Here is an 18,173-nt window from a genome sequence, read left to right on the forward strand (position 1 = left end):
TCTCCCTCCAGCTTCATGCCTCTGCCTGCCCTCTCTCTAAACGCAGCTGTGATCCATGCTTCTGTCATCGCATTCTCTGTCCACCTCCTCCCAGGTGACCTCACTGACCTACTCGCTGGGCATCTGTGTCCTCCCAGGACAGGTGACTCAGAGATGCACTTCTCCTGATGGGCCCAGCTGCCTCCCTGGTGCCTCTCCTTGGCAGACAGGGTGTCTCAGCTTCAGCACTGCTGACACCTGAGGCGGGATCATTCTCCATGGTGGGGGCTGGGCTGTGCATTGTAGGATGTTCAGCTGCACCCCTGGCCTCTGCTGACTGGATGCCAGTCGGTCCTCCCCCTCTACAATGTGACAGCCAGAAGTATCTCCAGGCATTGCCAAATGTCCCCTAGCGCGATAGTCTGCCCCAGTTGAGAACTGCTGGGATCGCCCAAATCCAACCACACGCCCTAAGTGTTGATGTCCGTCCAGCCCATGGTCTGTGCCAAGTCTGGGGCCGAGCACCCTGCAAACCCCACTTCAGCTTGCGATCATCGCCTCTGTTTTATCTGTACAAATATGGGGGCTTACAGTAGCCACGTGACCTGCCCGAACTAACAGCCAGGAAGCCTACTGGGCCCCTCAACTTGTTCCTCCCTCCTTGTCCCGATCTCTCTGAGGGCAGAGACACTGAGCTGTTGCCTATTCCTCTCTTCTTCTCTTCCTCTGCCACCGGAAACCCCACATCCAGCCAGGCACCAAAGCAGATGTCCTTCACATCCCTAAAAAGTCCACATCCCTGGGGTGCCTGGGTGGCTCAGTCCGTTGAACATCCAACTCTTGATTTTGGCTCACCTCAGGGTCCGGGGATCCAGCCCGGTGTCAAACTCTGCAGCCAGCCGGGAGTCTACTTCTCTTCTCCCTCTGCCCCTCCCCCCTACTCATGCACTCTCTCGCTCTCTCTGAAATAAATAAATAAATCTTAAAAAAAAAAAAAACCCACATCCCTGACAAAATCAATAAGCTCCACTGTGCTTTATTTTTTTAAAAAAGATTTTATTTATTTATTTGACAGGCAGAGATCACAAGTAGGCAGAGAAGCAGGCAGAGAGAGAGGAGGAAGCAGGCTCCCCGCTGAGTAGAGAGCCCAACGCTGGGCTCAGTCCCAGGACCCTGGGATCATGACCTAAGCCAAAGGCAGAGGCTTTAACCCACTGAGCCACCCAGGCACTCCTCCACTGTGCTTTCAAACCAACTAAAGGGGGCTCCTCTCCTGCTCACGCACCATCCAGGGCTCCCCATTGCCTGCCAGATCAACCCTCAGCCACTTGGGCTGATTTTCAAGGCCTTTCACATCCTCTCCTGCACCCCTCCTCGTCTCTCACACCCCAGGGCTAGAGAGAGCCACCTGCCCAGCCACACCCTCAGGTTTCTCTGAGCCCAAGCCCCACCCCCTCTCCTGCATCTGTTGAAATCCAACCTCTCCCTCCAGTCCCAGCTCAGATGTCACATCCTTCACGTAGCCTTCCTGTCTGCCTCCTCCAAACAGCACAGCTTCAATTATTTGTATTACCTCTTCTTCCCTTAGAAATGCCACCTCCTCTCACCCTTAAAGAGGGCTCAGCACCCAGTGAGGGAATATGCCTAAGATGGGAAAGGAAAGGGATAAAGACATCAGCCAAGTTTATCACCTGCCAGGACAAGTGGGCGTCTTACGCTGGCTTTAAGATTCCCTCAAAGTTTCGAGCCCCGCTGTGTCTTGTTTTCTGGAATTTGGAAGAGATTGTTGCCTAAGAGTTCCCAAACTTGAATTTGGGACTCTTTGGCTTTATCCTTCATCTTTGTCTTAATCCAGACAGATGGCTTCTGATACTGAAATTTTAGTCATTCCCAATCTTCTGTCACCAGTATTGCTCTATCTACGTATTACCTTTTGTTACTTAATAGTTTTCTTTCAGTGGTCTTCCTCTAAAGCCTTATTTTATTTTTTAAAAAGATTTTTTAAATTTATTTGACTGAGAGCACAGGCACAAGGTGGTGGGAAGGGCAGAGGGAGAAGCAGACTCCCCACTGAGCAGCAACCCCCCCCCCCCTTAATTCTGGGCTCAATCCCAGGACACCAGGATCATGACCTGAGCCAAAGGCAGATGCTTAATCAACTGAGCCACCCATACACCCCAAGCCTTATTTATTTTATTTTTAAAAAGATATTTATTTATTTGGCAGGGAGAGAGAAAGAGAGAGAGGAGAAACACAAGCAGGGCATAGAGAGAGGGAGAAGCAGGCTTCCCCCTGAGCAGGGGCCCTGATGCAGGGCTCCATCCCAGGATGCTGGGATCATGACATGAGCTGAAGGCAGACACTAAACAACTGAGCCATCCAGGCACCCCAAATCGGATTTATTTTATTTAATTTATTTATTTATTTATTTATTTATTTTTAAAATTTTATTTATTTATTTATTTATTGGACAGAGAGAGATTACAAGTAGGCAGAGAGGCAGGCAGAGAGAGAGAGGAGGAAGCAGGCTCCCCGCTGAGCAGAGAGCCCAATGCGGGACTCGATCCCAGGACCCTGAGATCATGACCTGAGCCGAAGGCAGCGGCTCAACCCACTGAGCTACTCAGGCGCCCAAATCGGATTTATTTTAAAGTAAAATTTATATAACTATTATTATATCCACAAGGCTATAGATTTGATATCTAGGGTGAGTCTATTTTTTTCTTCTATGAATCAAAGCAAATCTCTCACTTAACATAAATACATAAAATAGAAAATGGATTGAAAGTGTTCCTTCATGTGCCATCTAAAATTACCAGACCAACATAATTTACATCAGACTTCAGACACTTGTGTGGGTCTTTGGGGACAAGCCAGAGTATTTTCTGTGTGGCTCAGACTTGTGAAAATACATTTCTTCATTCATTGATCCCATCTTTTCTTCCCCCAGCTCCATTAAGGTGTAACTGACAAAAATTTAAGGTGTACAATGTGACTCAACATTTATTCTTGTGTTTCAGGTTTCAGCTGGCCACCTGACACCCAACTCAGATAGCAGCTTCCCCTCTACCTCGTTGCAAAACCCTGTTACATCCCTTCACTGGGGAAGGGAAACTTCCTGCTGGATATGTTTCTTTCTCTTTTCCCTGCGTAAGCCTCCAATCCACAAGGGCAAGGATTGGGTCTGTTTTTATTCTCTGTCATGTTCCCAGCACCTAGAACCATGCTTGGGTCGTTCCACAGCAGGCCCTTCCAACTGCAGGGATTTATTCTAAATTAAGTGCTGCCTAGCCCTGATGAGCTGAGCCTGGGGTCTCACCCTCAAGGAGACCCTGGTCTCAGGGGGAGACAGAGTCAGCTAAAGCAGGACTTGCCTGATTGAAACTTGTACATGGATGGGGCTGCGAAGCCACTGTTTTCTCTGAACTAGGGCATGCAGAGCATGGAGCAAGCCATCAGGATTTGCTGGTGAGGCAGAGGGCTGGAAACTCCATGGTGGTTAATAATAGTCCGCACATACCTAGCACTTACTGTGTGATCAAATACAAAATTGCTTCCTATACCTTGAAGCAGGGATTTTCAGCATCACTGTTGTGGACATTGGGGCTGGATCATTCTCTTTTGTGAGGGGCACATTCTCATTGTGTGCATTGTAGGACTTTTTGCAGCATCCCTGGCTCTACCTACTAGATGCCAGCAGTACCCCAGCATCCAGGTGTGGTGGCCAAAGTGTCTCTAGACATTGTCAAACTGTCTCCTGGGGGACAGAATTACCATGGGTGGCAACTGTTCCCCTAAAACATTACAGCCATCCTCTAAGATGGACACACAGAGAGTAGCTGAGGGAGTCATTTGAACCCCCTGTCTCCAGAGTGCATGTCTAACCACTAGCTGTGTGGTTTTGTGTGTGGTCCTGGCCCCTGGCTCTGTCCTTTGAGACGCTAACACTGCTCAGGGTCTGCTCTGCCACTTGGCCCCATCCCCCAGGCTAACCATCCCCAAGATTAGACTTCCCAACTGGTTGGCCCCCAAAATGAAGGACGGCTCATCTGTAGTCTATAATCAGTAATTTGTTTCTGGCCAGTCAAAAGTCTTTGGAATGATCATCCTGGGGGAAAAAAAAATCTGAATTTCCTTGTCCTTCCTTCAGCTTCTTTATGGTTTGCTGTGGTTTTGGCTTTGGAACTCACTGGGAGGAGGGTGATGTTTCTCAGGGGTTCAGGCTTCTCAGTTTCTGACCTGATCCTGACTGACCCCAGCCAGTCACGCCTCTCCTCCAGCCCACGACATTTGCCTTAGTTTCTCCAAATGAGACGGCAGTTATGGCTGGAGCCTTTGATCTCTTCAGTCTCCCGTGGGTCCCCCCCCCCCTTTGACAGCTATTTCCTGGGTATCAAGTATGTGCAAGATCTTTTGGCCCCCGGGGAGGCAGTGGAGAGCCAAAGGCCAGCTGTGCATCCTTCCATCTGCCGGCCCATTTGCCCAGACCAGCCACCCGTCCAACCATCCACCCACCGAACCAGGAATGGTATCTCTGTTTCACATCCAGGGGTGGGGCTGACCCTGTCTGGACCCATCTGGAGCAGATAAACTGGCCAAGGACAACATCCTAGCGGGATGGTCAAGTTGGCTGACAGTAGGTGGGTGGGGTGGGAGGAGCAGGACCAGAGTCTGGTGCTCCTTGGTGAGGCTGGAGGTCATCCTGGAGGAAGCAGCCCCAGGAGGGTGGATTGGATCCAGAGGGAACATAAGGGCTGGCTCCCAAAGGCCAATGGAGTCTGAGGATTCCTGGGGGCCCGGTTGGGCCTCGGGGTTGCTGACTTAGGGACCCCTATCCAAGCTTGGGAGCAGGTCCTGAGGTGGGGGCTTTGCGGGGTACTGGTGTAGAAGCGGGGTGTTAAGGAACGGGCCACAGGGGGATCTGGGCAATAACTAGAGCCAGGCACCCGCAGAGGGGCGGGGAATATGATGGTGTCAGGCTGCTGGGTGTCCAAGTCTTTGTATCTCCACACGTCTCTTCCGCTGTCTCTGCCTGTGTCTTTCCATTTCTCCACCTGTCAGTCTCTCCATCTCTGGCTCTGTTCCTTTCCCTCTCTGACGTTCTCCATGCCTCCACGTCTCTGTCTCTGGTTCTCTCCATCTCTGGGGGCCCAGCCTTGGTCCCCGCCCAGAGGCTGGCCAGGCCGGGGGGGGGGGGGGGGGGAGGGAGGAGGCGGGCCGGGGGCGGGCCTCGCGACTCGACCGGGCGGGGTTAAAGGGCCAGACGGCGGGACCGCGCGGTCAGAGCCGAGGTTGCGGTGCGGGCGGATCGGGACCGAGGGCGGGAGGCCAAGACCCGCGAGGTGAGTGAGAGCGAGGGGCCGTAACCGGAGCGCGGCCGCAGCGCTGCGCGGTAACCCGAGGCGCCTGGCGCGGGTGCCCGCAGTGTGCCAGAGAAAGTCTGTCTGTGCCCAGCCGCGGCCAGGAAGCCCCGGGACCCCAGCGGCGGCTGCGGGTTCCGGACGCCAGTCTAGGGGGGATGTACGCGTGTCTCCGACGGTCGCAGCGTGTGAGCACACTTTTTTCAGTGCTCCCCTCGGAGTCCTGGGAGTATCCTCTCTGGGTATCCGTGGTGGGAAGGGACCTCAAGAAGAAACCCCTCCCCATCAGGACCGCTGAGGCCGTCTCCTAGGGTTGATTGGAGTCACGGGACATCGTCTCACTCATGGACTTTACGCTTGTGTTCTGGCTGCCTTCATGGCCCCTCTACCCACCCATGGTAGGCACAGAGCCTCCAAATGCCCCTTTATGAGAAGAGGAGATGCCCTCCTGGGCCCCCAGAGTTGGCAGTGAGGTTGTGTTAAGTCCCGTAGTTAAGCCCGGTACTGGCTGATGTTTTTGCTGGATGCTGGAGAGATCTGTGGTCCTTGGTTGTCCCAGGGCTTCACCCTCCCTGCTTGGACCAGGCGGTGGCTAGCCAGCCCAGACCATGCCTGGTGGCTGAGGGAGTCTCTGCCAGCTGGGGAGTCGCAGGCTGGAGGTGGGAAGGAGACAGGGAGACAGTGGGGGAGCTGGGATTTGAACAAACCCGTCCTGTCTGACCCCAAAGTCCTGTGCACTTTCCGATGGCCCCAGTCTGTCTGTACAGCCCAGCTTGGGTTTCTGAAAGGTAACATTAGCTCTGGGCTGGTGTCCAGTGGTGACCTGGGTTGGTATCCACAGAGGGGCCCGGATGATTCCGCAGACAGAGAATGGGACCCCATTTCTCCTCCCTGGCAAGTGTTGGGCTCCATTCTCCAAATCCCAGATGGCTGGGCAACAGTAGTGAACATGGTGGCAGCCTCAACAGCAGTAAGAGTCATATTTGATCAAGGGCTTGCTGTGTGCCAAGTGCTGAGCTGAGTACTCTAAAAACATGGCATTACCATCAAAGCCCTGTGAAGTGGGTAATGTAGTTCCTGTCTTACATATGAGGAAATTGAGGCTCAGAGAGATGCGGACCTTCCCCTGAGGTCACACAGCTAAGAGGCAGAGCCTACAGAATCCTTTCTGAGGCATGTCCAGGTGTGCTCACAGTTGGTTGGGATGGTGGGCTGAGACAGTTGCAGTTCTGGAATGATCTAGATTACTGGTAGTTTTTTTTAAAACTTCGTTTTCTGTTAGGATCTCCTTTGGGCCAAGGAAGCTGCAGGCAAAAGCCTACATATGCCCAAAGCTGTAGTAAAACTCTCCTTCCCACCTCCATTGGCCAACTTGGCTCTGCCCTTAGAAATGCCCCTTGAAGTTCTTTCTCAGAACCCCAGAAATTTGGAGTAAGCCTCCTCTCAGCTCAGACTTCTAGGCAGTTTGGGAGTCTCTGGTGTCAGGCAGCCCTTTGGCATAGAAAGGGGGTGCTGTGAGCAGGGATAGGGGTAGGTCGTCTCAACTACAGGTTTCTGGAGTAAGTGCAGGGCAGGGTGAGGGTATGCGGCAGTGGAGTCAGTGTTGGGGGTCTTGGCTGCCAGGCTGCCAGTGGGCTCCAGGACCTGCGGTTCAAAGAGAGGCAGATATGTGGTTTCTGGCGGGAGGGGGGGCGGCGCAGTTGTGTCCTGCATTCCTTCTCAGGAGCCCACACACCTTGTATGACAAGTCCCCGACAGGAGGCCGGGCTAACCTGACAAACCAGCGCTCCATGGGCGTGGGCCACTGAGCCAGTCGCTGGCACCTCAGTTTTCAGATAATGCCGGCCCCAGGAGGACAGGTGGGGCCACTTATGCCAGGGTGGGGCCACTGGGTGTTCTTGCCTGGTGTCTGATGCACCAGAGGAGCGGGTTTGCCAGCCTCTTGGAGCATCCCGAGAGTGTCAGCTTTGAATTTCTCTCCCTCCAATAAAAGAGTGATAATGGAAATAGGAATGATGACTTAAATTTGCATGCCTCCTGCCAAACCTCGTCTTGCTGAAGTGTCCCAAACAACCTTAAGAAGTATTGGGCCTGCTGTTATTTTTTTTTTTTTTTTTTAAAGATTTTATTTATTTATTTGACAGAGAGAAATCACAAGTAGTCAGAGAGGCAGGCAGAGAGAGAGAGAGGAGGAAGCAGGCTCCCTGCTGAGCAGAGAGCCCGACGCGGGACTCGATCCCAGGACCCTGAGATCATGACCTGAGCCGAAGGCAGCGGCCTAATCCACTGAGCCACCCAGGTGCCCTGGGCCTGCTGTTATTAACCCATTTCACAGACTGGCAAACAGAGGCTGTGGGGAGGGGATGAGACTCTACTCAAGGCTGCTTAACTTGGGGAGGGGCAGGGCTATGATTTGAATCCAGGCTTGCCTGAATCAAAAATGCACATTTTAAGAGAGATGCAGTCCCCAAACAACATTTTATTTTTAATTTTTTAAGTTGAAGTGTAAGGAGTTTTTCCAAGTTGAACCCATACATGTCACAGAACCCACATCAAGAAAGAAACAGCTCTCTAAGCCTCAGAACACCCTCTCCCCAACTGAAGCATCTTCACTCATTTTTCATTAATTTTAACTAATTAACTTTAAAAAAAAGTTTTGAAAAAACAATTTTAAAAGATTTTATTTATTTATTTGACACACACAGATAGTGAGAGACAGAGCACAAGCAGGGGAAGTGGCAGGCAGGTAGAGGGGAGGGGGAAGCAGGCTCCCTGCTGAGCAAGGAGTCTGATGTGGGGCCCCATCCCAGGTCCCTGGGATCATGACCTGAGCTGAAGGCAGGCACTTAACTGACTGACCCACCCAGGTGCCCCATTGAAAAATCTTTTAAAGTAATCTCTACATCCAATGTGAGGCTCAAAATCACGACTCTGAGATCAAGGGTCACACACTCTACTGACTGAGGCAGTCAGGTGCCCCTGAACTAATTAACTTTTAAATAGGCTTTATATTTTAGAGCAATTTTAGGTTTACAGAAAAATTGTGCAGAAAGTAGAGTCCCAAAACACCCCTCAACTCCCACAATTTCCCCTACTGTTAACATCTTCCATTAGGATATGTTTCTTTTTAAAAAATATTTTCTTGTTTATTTATTTACTTTTTACAGAATTTTAAAAAATCTATTATTTAATGGGCGCCTGGGTGGCTCAGTGGGTTAAAGCCTTTGCCTTCGGCTCAGGTCATGATCCCAGGGTTCTGGGATCGAGCCCCACATCAGGCTCTCTGCTCAGCGGGGAGCCTGCTTCCCCCTCCCTTTCTGTCTGCCTCTCTGCCTACTTGTGATCTCTGTCTGTCAAATAAATAAATAAAATCTTTAAAAAAATACATATGTTATGTATTTATTTGAGAGAGAGAGCACGAGAGAGAGTGAGAGAACAAGCGAGCGCACAAGCAGGGGGAAGGGGCAGAGGGAGAAGCAGACTCCCCACTGAGCAGGGAGCCCAACATGGGACCTGATCCTAGGACCTTGGGATCATGACCAGAGTTGAATGCAGATGCCCAACCGACTGAGCCACCCAGGCACCCTGCTTATTTGTTTATTTTAGAGAGAGTAGTAGCGGGGGATAGGGAGAGGGAGAGAGAGAACTCAAGCAGACTCTGCTGAGCGCAGAGCGCAGAGCCAGACATGGGGCTCAATCCTATAACTCCAAGATTGTGACCTGAACCCAAATCGAGAGTTGGATGCTTAATGAACTGAGTTACTCAGGCACTCCTAGGGTGATATGTTACAACTGATGAACCAATGTAAACACAGTATGATTAACTAAAGTCCATTGTTTATGTTAGAACTCATTCTTTGGGTTGTACAGTCAACTGATTCATCTTTATATTTATTTATTTATCTTTATACTTAATTAAAACATTTTTGAATGAGCATTATGTGCTCATATTATAGAAAGTCAAAAAGTCCCAAAGATGGACAGAGAAAGTTAAGTTTCCCTTTTCCTCACACCTCCAGTTTTACGAAGCCCCTTCCAGAGGTAACCACCATGATAAATTTCTCATGGGTCCTCAAAGCCTTTTTTTTTTTTAAATTTTTAAATATTGAAGCAAACTTTATCTCATATAAAATAACTATTTAAAAATGGAAAGTTCAGGGGCGTTTAGCACATTCACAGTGTTGTACAACCATCACTTCTATCTAGCTCCAAAACATTTTCATTTGCCAAAAGGAGAGATCCCATCCCTGTTAGCAGTCACTTGATTCTCCCCCAGCCCCAGGCAACCACCAGTCTGCTTGCTGTCTTTCTGGATTTGCCTGAACATTTCATATGAAATGGGGTCAGACATGCTAAGCCTTTTATATGTGGCTTCTTTCACTCAGTGTAATGTTCTCGAGGTTCATTTTTGTTGTATCTATAGCAGGACCTCATTCCTTTTCATGGCTGAGTAATATTCCATTGCATGAATATGCCACATGATACGCATCCATTCATTTGTTGAGGAACCTCTGGATTGTGTCTACCTTTTGGCTATTCTGAATAGTGTGGCTATGCATATTTATATACAACTATCAGAGTACGTTTTCCATTCTTTTGACTATATACTTAGGAGAGGAACTTCCAGTTCTTTTTTTTTTTTTTTAAGGTTTTATTTATTTGAGAGAGAGAACAGAAGCAGGAGAAGCGGCAGAGGGAGAGGGAGAAGCAGACTCCGCACTGAGCAGGGACCCCCCCCCCCAAAGGGGCTTGATCCCAGGGCCCCGACCCTATGACCTGAGCCAAAGGCAGATGTTTAACCAACTGAGCCACCCAGGCACCCCTTGGAACTGCCAATTCTATGTTTAACTTTTTGAGGAACAGCCAACCTATTTCTCAAAGTGGCTGTACCACCTCAAAACTTTTTGTAGCACTTTTTTGGTGGGGGGCGGGGAGCCTGGCAGGTGTGCTCTTGTTTGGAGGGGGAGCAAGAGGAACCCAGCTACAGAAAGCAGAGGACTCAACTTCCCCAATTTATTGAGCTTTTCCCATGAGCATCAGGTGGACTTCTTGCTGTTGTTACCATTTTGCAGATGAGAAGATGGAGGCTGTCAGGATGACAACCAGTGGGCGATCTATAGTGTGTGTCTTTCTGCTTGGAGCGGAGTCTGTCCTGGGAAGAGCCGTAGCCCACGTCTGGCAGAGGGGGGTGGGCCTGGTACTTCAGAACTCCCCTCTTGGGGAGGCTCACCATCCCCAGGGTGAGCTGCCATCCTGGAGCGGGCTCCTTCCTTTGAGAGCTCATCTTTCCTGTTGTGGCAGCTCACTCCCACTTCAATTTTTCGGGAAGACATTTCCTTTGTCAGGATATCAGCTGGGATTTTTCTGGGTGCGGGGTAGAGGTTCTTGCTGTGACTCCATTCAGAAGACCCCCCACTGCATTTGGCAGTTACTAGGAGGATGAAAGAAATGACCCAGAGAGCCACTGCACACAGATGGCGCTCAATAAGGGAGGTGGACTCCGAGCAGAGGTAGGCCTGGAGGATGAGGAGAAGCGCTTATACACAGAGCTGGGGGAAAGGCATGCCAAGCGGAGGTAACCGTAACAGCATGTGCAAAGGCTCTGAAAGGGGAACGAACTTGGCTGGTGATCAGAGTGGCTGGAGTTGAGTGAGCGAGGGGGAGGGCGGTGGGAGAGAGTTGGAGGGGTCCTCCAGGGGCCAGGGACACAGGGCACTGTAGTCCGTGGGAAGGAATCTGAATTGTGTTTATAGTGTTATGGGGGAACCATGGGAGTATTTTGAACAGGCTGTGATCTGATTTAATTTTAGGAAGATCCCTTTGGCTGCTGTGTGGGAAGTGGACTGCAGTGGGGCAGGAGGGAACTGGGGAGACCAATGGGAGGAGGCTACTGCTCTGGCGGCCTGACATGGGTTGGGATAATGGGATGGAGAAAAGCAAAAGGGTGTGAAAGATATTTGGGATAGACGACTGGCGGAACCTGATAACAGATTAACAGATTGGATGTGGGACGAGAGGGAGGAAGGAGGTGAGGTGAATATGACGGCCTGGGATATGCCCCTGGGGGATATCCAGGAGGTGGCTGGACCATTAGGAGCATTGTTGAGACATGGGTGGCACCTCAGAGACAAGGTCACAAAAACCATGGCAGGGGGTGAGATTCCTAGGGTCTATAAAGAGAGAGAGAGAGAGGAGGAGATGACTCAGGACCAGTCCTAAGGAACTCCAACATTTACAGATTGGGTGAAGGGGTTCAAAACATCTTGAGAAGTGGGATCTTTATGGCTGAAGTGGAGGATGGGCAGGGGTCAGCTCCTGAAGGGCTTTGAATGCCAGACTGAGGGCAGTGGGGAGCCATGGAGGGTGTTAGAGCAGTGGAGTGAAGACAGACCTTCAGAAAGGTGACTGTGGTGTCTGGGATGGCAGCCAGACTGCGGTCAAGTTGCCCAGGGGTTAGAGAGGACCCAGAAGTCTTGGGTCTGCCAAAGTGGTGACCCACCTGACTCCAGGCCACACACAGGAGAATGTCACACTCGGGTGGATCCCAGAATCATCTTTTATAGCCTCCAGTTTCAGTTAGGGAAACTGAGGCCCAGGCCACACAGCTAGTCAGTGGAGTCAGGATTAGATAGAACCCAGTTATGTGTGTGTGTGTGTGTGTGCACATGTGCATTTAATAGGAAAGCCCCTTTCATTTAGGTTCTTCATTCAGGTGTCTGCCCAGCTAGCCCTTTGCCAGAGAAACCCTCCTGGACCACCTTATCTAAAAGGATTGGTCTGTATCATCTTATGCTGTGTATGAGTTTGCTGTGGCTGCTGTAACAATTTACCATGAACTGGGGGGCTTAAAATAACACACACTTATTATCTCATAGTTCTGGAGGCCAGAAGTCTGAAATCCAGGTGTTGGCAGGGCCACACTCCCTCTGAACATTCTAGGGAAGAATCTGTTTCCTGCCTCTTCCAGCTTCTGGTGACTCCAGTGTCCCAGGGTCTGCCTCCATCTTTGCACAGCCTTCTCCTCTTCAGTGTGTCAAATCTCCCTCTGCCTCTCTCTCTCTTTTGTTTTAGAGAGAGAGCAAGCATGAGTGCATGAGTGGGGGGAGGGGCACAGGCAAGAGGGAGAGAATCCCAAGCAGACTCCCTGCTAAGCCCTATGTGAGGCTTGATCTCATGACCTTGAGATCAGGACCTGAGCCAAAATCAAGAGTTGGATGCTTAATCAACTGAGTCCCTCTGCCTCTCTCTTGTAAGGACATCTGTCATTCCAGCTGGGACCAACCAAGACAATCTAGGCTCTTCTTCTCATCTCTAGGCCCTTAACTTAGTCTCATCTGCAAAGACTTTGCCATAGAAGGTCTCATTCCCAGGTTTCAGAGAACTGACGTCTTTGGGGGGGCCCATATTCAGGCACTCCCAAACCCGCTTTACCTCTTTCAAGACATGCAGTGTGTTTACATGGTGTTCTGTCATGTCTCTTGGTGGCCACCTCTCTTAAGGGCCTGGACCATGTGTGTCTGGCTCACCATTACATCCCCATGCCCAGAACAGAGTCACACACATAGGAGGAGATCAAACATGATTTGCCAACTGAATGGCAAAGAAATGCAAATAGAACACTTGGTGAGAAGCCTGGCATGTGAGAGCATTAGAGGAAGGTCACAGTTCTGGATTGTAATCATTGGCTGCCTTCCCTGGCGTGCTGGGGGAAAATCATGGCCCTCTATTAAATCGATTAAGAAGTAAATATCCACAGCTACTTCATGGCGAGTGTGTCACCTGGAGCTGCCAATGACCTTCTGCCTGGGACTTGTGACTTGGAGCTCTCTGGGCTTCATTTTGAGAGGTTTTATAGCTTCCCACCTCCACCCCTACCTGGGCTTTCCAGGGGGCATATCGCCTACACCAGCTAGTCCGTCTTTTTCAAAAGATTTTTTGGGACACCTGGGTGGCTCAGTCAGTTAGGTGTCCAACTCTTGGTTTCAGTTCAGGTCATGATCACAGGGTTGTGGGATTGTCCCCGCACTGGGTTCCATGCTTAGGGCAGAGTCTGCTTGGGATTCTCTCTCTCCTCTCCCTGTGCCCCTCCCCACCAAATAAATAAATACATCTTTAAAAAAGTTAAAAATATTTTTAATTGTGGTAAAATACACATAACATTTATTATCTTAAACATTTTAAGTGTATAGTTCCGTGGTATTAAGTATATTCACATTGTTGTGCAGTTGTCACCACTGTCCATCTCCAGAACTTTTCATCTTCTTCAGTTAAAACTCTGTCCCTGTTAATCACTAACTCCTGTCCCTGGGCCCCTCAAGGCCCCTACTCCCTCAGCCCCTCAAGCCTACTATCTACTTCCTGTTTCTGAATCTGACTCCTCTAGAGATCTCTTTTAAGTGAGATCACCTAGCATTTGTCGTTTGTGTCTCTTATTTCACTTAACATAATGTCCTCGAGGTTCATCCATGTTTTACCAGGTGTCAGAATCCTTTTTAGAGCTGAATAATATTCCCTTGTATGAATGGACCACATTATGGCCACCGTTTAGCTATTGTGACTAATGCTGCTATGAACATGGGTGTGCAGATATCTGTTTGAGTCCCTTCTTCTTCTTCTTTTTAAAGGATTTTATTTATTTATTTGTCAGAGAGGATGAGAGAGAGAGCGAGAGCGAGCGAGTGCACAAGCAGGGGGCATGGCCGGCAGAGGGAGAAGCAGGCTCCTCTCACACAGCAAGGAGCCTGATGCGGGACTTGATCCCAGAACCCTGGGATCATGATCTGAACTGAAGGCAGATACTTAACTGACTGGGATCTACCCAGAAGTGGGATTGCTGGATCATATGGTGATTCTATGTTTAATATTTTTAAAAAAGATTTTATTTATTTATTTGACAGACAGAGATTGCAAGTAGGTGGAGAGGCAGACAGAGGGAGAGGAGGAAGCAGTCTCCCTGATGAGCAGAGAGCCCGAGGAGAGGCTTGATCCCAGAACCCCAGGATCATGACCTGAGCTGAAGGCAGAGGCTTTAACCCATTGAGCTACCCAGACACCCCTATGTTTAATATTTTTGAGGAACCACCATACTGTTTTCCACAGCAAAGTGGCACTATTTTACATTCCCACAAGCAATGCATAAGGGTTCAAGGTTTCTCTGCATGTTTGCCAACTCTCATTTCTTTTCTTGATGTAGCCATCCTCATGATTGGTCATATCATCTGCATGACTTATAATGTAAGTCAGACCAACCCAGGGGGCTCTCCAAATTTGGTGATGACCCACCCATGCATCTTCTGTATGGAGGATATAGTTGGGCATTGGCTGATAGAAGAGCCAGTGGGTCTGAGACCCTGATGGAGGGAAACATAGGCAAGAGTGGGTGGGGACTGGTGAGGACCTGGAGTTCAGGGCTCCTTTAGCTATGTTGCCCCAGGAGGTGGAGCACAGAGGTGGAACCCTTGGCTGGTTGGATTGAGGGGAAAGTAGAGATGAAGACAGAATCTATCCATTTTCAGGAATGTCCTTGTCATCATCTGAGATCTGTGAGCCCCCAAAGTGATGGAGTTGGCCATTGGTGGGGGTTCAGGGGGCCTCTGCTAGCTCCAATCTCTCTTTAATTAGAGGAACTGAGATTCAGTTGTCCAGAAAATGGAGAGAAGGTAAAACCTAAGCACCCTTTAAGATTCCATAAAACGAGGCTGCACATCCCTGAGTGTGGCACATGGTTCATTGCAATGCTCTACACTTGGTCACTGTGTTATTAATACTGTTGTTTCCTACCCACTTTATTTGAGTTCCTTCAAGAGCTGACCCTCGGGCAAGGATTTGAGTGCAAGGAGCTTATTTGGGAAGTGACCACAGAACATACCAGTAAGGAAAAAGAAAGTGAACCCCAAAGAATTGAAAACAGGAACTCTGACACGTACCTGTGCCTGCGTGTTCATAGCTGCGCATTTCACAATCAGCAGAGGTGGAAGCAGTTCAGGTGTTCATCAACAGATGAATGGAAAAACAAAGTGATACATCCTGACAATGGAATATTACCCAGCAGTGCAAGACATGAAGTTCCAATGCACGCTTACAATGAGGATGACCCTTGAACACATCACGCTGGGTGAAAGAAACCAGACACAAATAGTCACATACTATATGATCCCATTGATATGAAACAAAGTGTCTGCAGAAGCAGAAAGCAGATTAGGGGTGCCTGGGGGGCTCAGTCGGTTAAGCATCCAGCTCTTGGTCTCAGCTCAGGTCTTGAGCTCAGAGTCGTGAGTTCAAGCCCTGCATTGGGCTCTGCGCTGGGCATGGAGCCTACTTGGAAGAGAGAGAGAGAAAGCAAGCAAGCCAGCAAATTAGCAGTTGCCGGGGATTGAAAGTACAGGTGAATGGGGAATGGATGGAATTTCCTTTCCGGGTGATGAAAAAAATTTGGAGGGGGTGGTTGCACGGTGAATGTATTAGATGCTACTGAATTGTACATAGTTGGCCTTTGGACAACATGGGTTCGAACTGCATAGGTCCGCTTATATGTGGAATTTTTACAGTGCAGTCCCATAAATGGATTTTCTTTCTTAAGAGTTTTGTAATCTTTTCTTTTCTCCAGCTGACTTTTCTGTAAGAATATAGCATATAATACATATACAAAATATGTGTTAATTCACTTTATGTTATCAGTCAGGATTTCTAGTCAGTAGTAGACTATTAGTAGTTAAGATTTTGGGGAGTCAGAAGTTATATATGGAAATCTGACTGCTTTGTGGGTTTGGTACCCCTAACTCTTTCATTTTTCAGGGGCAATTATACTTTCAAATGGTTCATTTTATGCTGGGTGAATCTCACCTGAATTAAATAAAAAAGAAAAAGAGGCCAGACAAGGGAAGGGAGGCATCTAATAGAGAAAGTTCCTGTGGTGGGCAGCGGGATTTAATATCCCTGGGGAGGCCTGGTGGCTCATGTGGAGCCCACATCTCAGGGTCATGGCACCCCAAGGGAGAATGTATCTATCCAGCAACATTTATCAGTCGTTGGTTAAGAGCTGCTTTCAACGTGTGTGTGTGTGTGTGTGAGTGTGAGTGTGTGTGTGTGTGTGTTTTTAAATTTTCTAACACTCTGGCCATCCACATATGGGCAAGAAGTCAGGAGGGATGCCCTGCAACATCAAAGCTGAGGACATGTGGACAGGGCACTGGTGCATTGGTCTGGCTAGCTAGCTGAAGGTCACTGCTGGGGGAAGGTTGAGAGGTATCCTTGGGGTCTGGGACTCCTGTGTATTGAGCATCTACTGTGTGCCAAGTACACGCTGCTTGAATCCACAGGTCATCCTGTGTGTGGTGCACACATGCCAGAGGATGGCTCCTACTTGCACTGACCCCCTCATCCCGTCTGTCCCCTCAGGATGCTGCCCATCACAGAACACCTGCTGCACCTCCTGGGAGTGGAGAAGACCACGTTCCGCCTGTATGCTGTGTCTGTGCTCCTCCTCTCCCTGCTCTTCTTCCTCTTCCGCCTGCTGATGCAGTTCCTGAGGCTCTGCTGGCGTTTCTATATCACCTGCCGCCGCCTGAGCTGCTTCCCTCAGCCGCCCCGGCGCAACTGGCTGCTGGGCCATCTAGGCATGGTACGTGTGTGTGGTTGGACAGGGGGACTGGGCAGGTCCCAGGTATTCAGTAAGGGTGATGGGCCTGACCGTTTCCTCCATCCCCCAAGAAGGCGGAGCCATGAGCAGACCCATTTTACAGGATCGGGTATGACTGAGGCTCAGAGAGGGCAAGCAGTTTACCAGAGGTTACACAGCTGGGATGAGGCAGAATGACTCTAAGGTTTTCTCTGTAACTTCAGGCCATTGCTTAGCAACAGGTACAAGTGCCTGTGAAAGTTGTCAGGTTCTGTGATCCCCAGGCAGGAGGCGGGGGTGGGGGGAACTCCTGTCCACGTTGTTGCTCTGCATCCGCCCCCCCCCCCCCAGTGTATTTGTACCCTCTCTCTCATTCTCTTACCTTGCCTTTCATGTCTTACTTCACACGCAGGTGTTAAGCATTAGGTCAGGTGCTTTAAAAATATTAACTCTGTCCTCTTGACAGTCCTCAGAGGTGGTTCCCATGACTATCCCCGTTTTGCTCCTGAGACTATTATGGCACAGAGAGGTTAAGTATCTGGCCCTAGGACACACAGCTTGTCGGTGGCAGAGTTGGAGTTCAAACCCAGGCCATCTGTCTCCAGAGTCTCTGCTCTTAGCTCTCTACCCTCTGTCACCTCTTGTTTTGGGATGATGAAACCTGTACTTTTCTAGAACGCCTTCAGAGGTCAGAGGAAGCCAGACTCCTGAGGTTTTTAGGGTCCTACAGTCCAGCTCCTAACTGGCTATAGCCCTCATCGGGTCCCCCTCCCAGGCCTCAAGGAAACAGAGGGACAGTTGTGGAGAATTCCCGGTTCGGGCCTCATGCCTGGTGCAGACAAGGAATTCAGAGAGGCAGTTCAAGGGCAGTGGACAGAGCCGGTTCTGAAGTCCAACCTTGACCCTGTGGGCTCAGCCTGCCTCCTGGGGCCATGAGTTCTCTGTTATTCCGTGGTCTTGGGTGTAGAAGGGCTCAGGGTGAACCTGGTTGAGAAGGAGACACAGGAGCCAGAGAGAAGTCATTTGCTGACTTGTTCACTCATTCATTTATTCATTTGATTGACAATTGCTGGGCCTTGCGTTTGGCCAGGCAGGGGGTTAGGTCCCTTAATATCTGAGCTCTCCCCTAATCCTCACAGCCCATGGAATAGGGATGGATCTACCCAATATTACGGATTTGATCTTTGGAGCTCAGTGAGGTTAAGTGACTCAACCAA

At 49.7% G+C, this 18,173-nt stretch overlaps 1 protein-coding gene across 2 annotated transcripts in view; it reads left to right on the forward strand.

Annotated features, from left to right (window-relative positions):
* The window catches only part of LOC131823684 (ultra-long-chain fatty acid omega-hydroxylase), a 57,856-nt gene that overhangs the window by 23,394 nt on the left and 16,289 nt on the right, over positions 1–18,173 (forward strand). For both annotated transcript variants that reach the window (XM_059160316.1, XM_059160315.1), the window contains exon 3: positions 16,737–16,959. In XM_059160316.1, coding sequence (XP_059016299.1) covers positions 16,738–16,959 — 222 coding nt within the window. In that variant the 5' untranslated portion in view covers position 16,737. The remainder of the gene's footprint in view (positions 1–16,736; positions 16,960–18,173) is intronic.

This window comes from Mustela lutreola, chromosome 2 (assembly GCF_030435805.1).
Source record: "Mustela lutreola isolate mMusLut2 chromosome 2, mMusLut2.pri, whole genome shotgun sequence".
Taxonomy (NCBI): Eukaryota; Metazoa; Chordata; class Mammalia; order Carnivora; family Mustelidae; genus Mustela; species Mustela lutreola.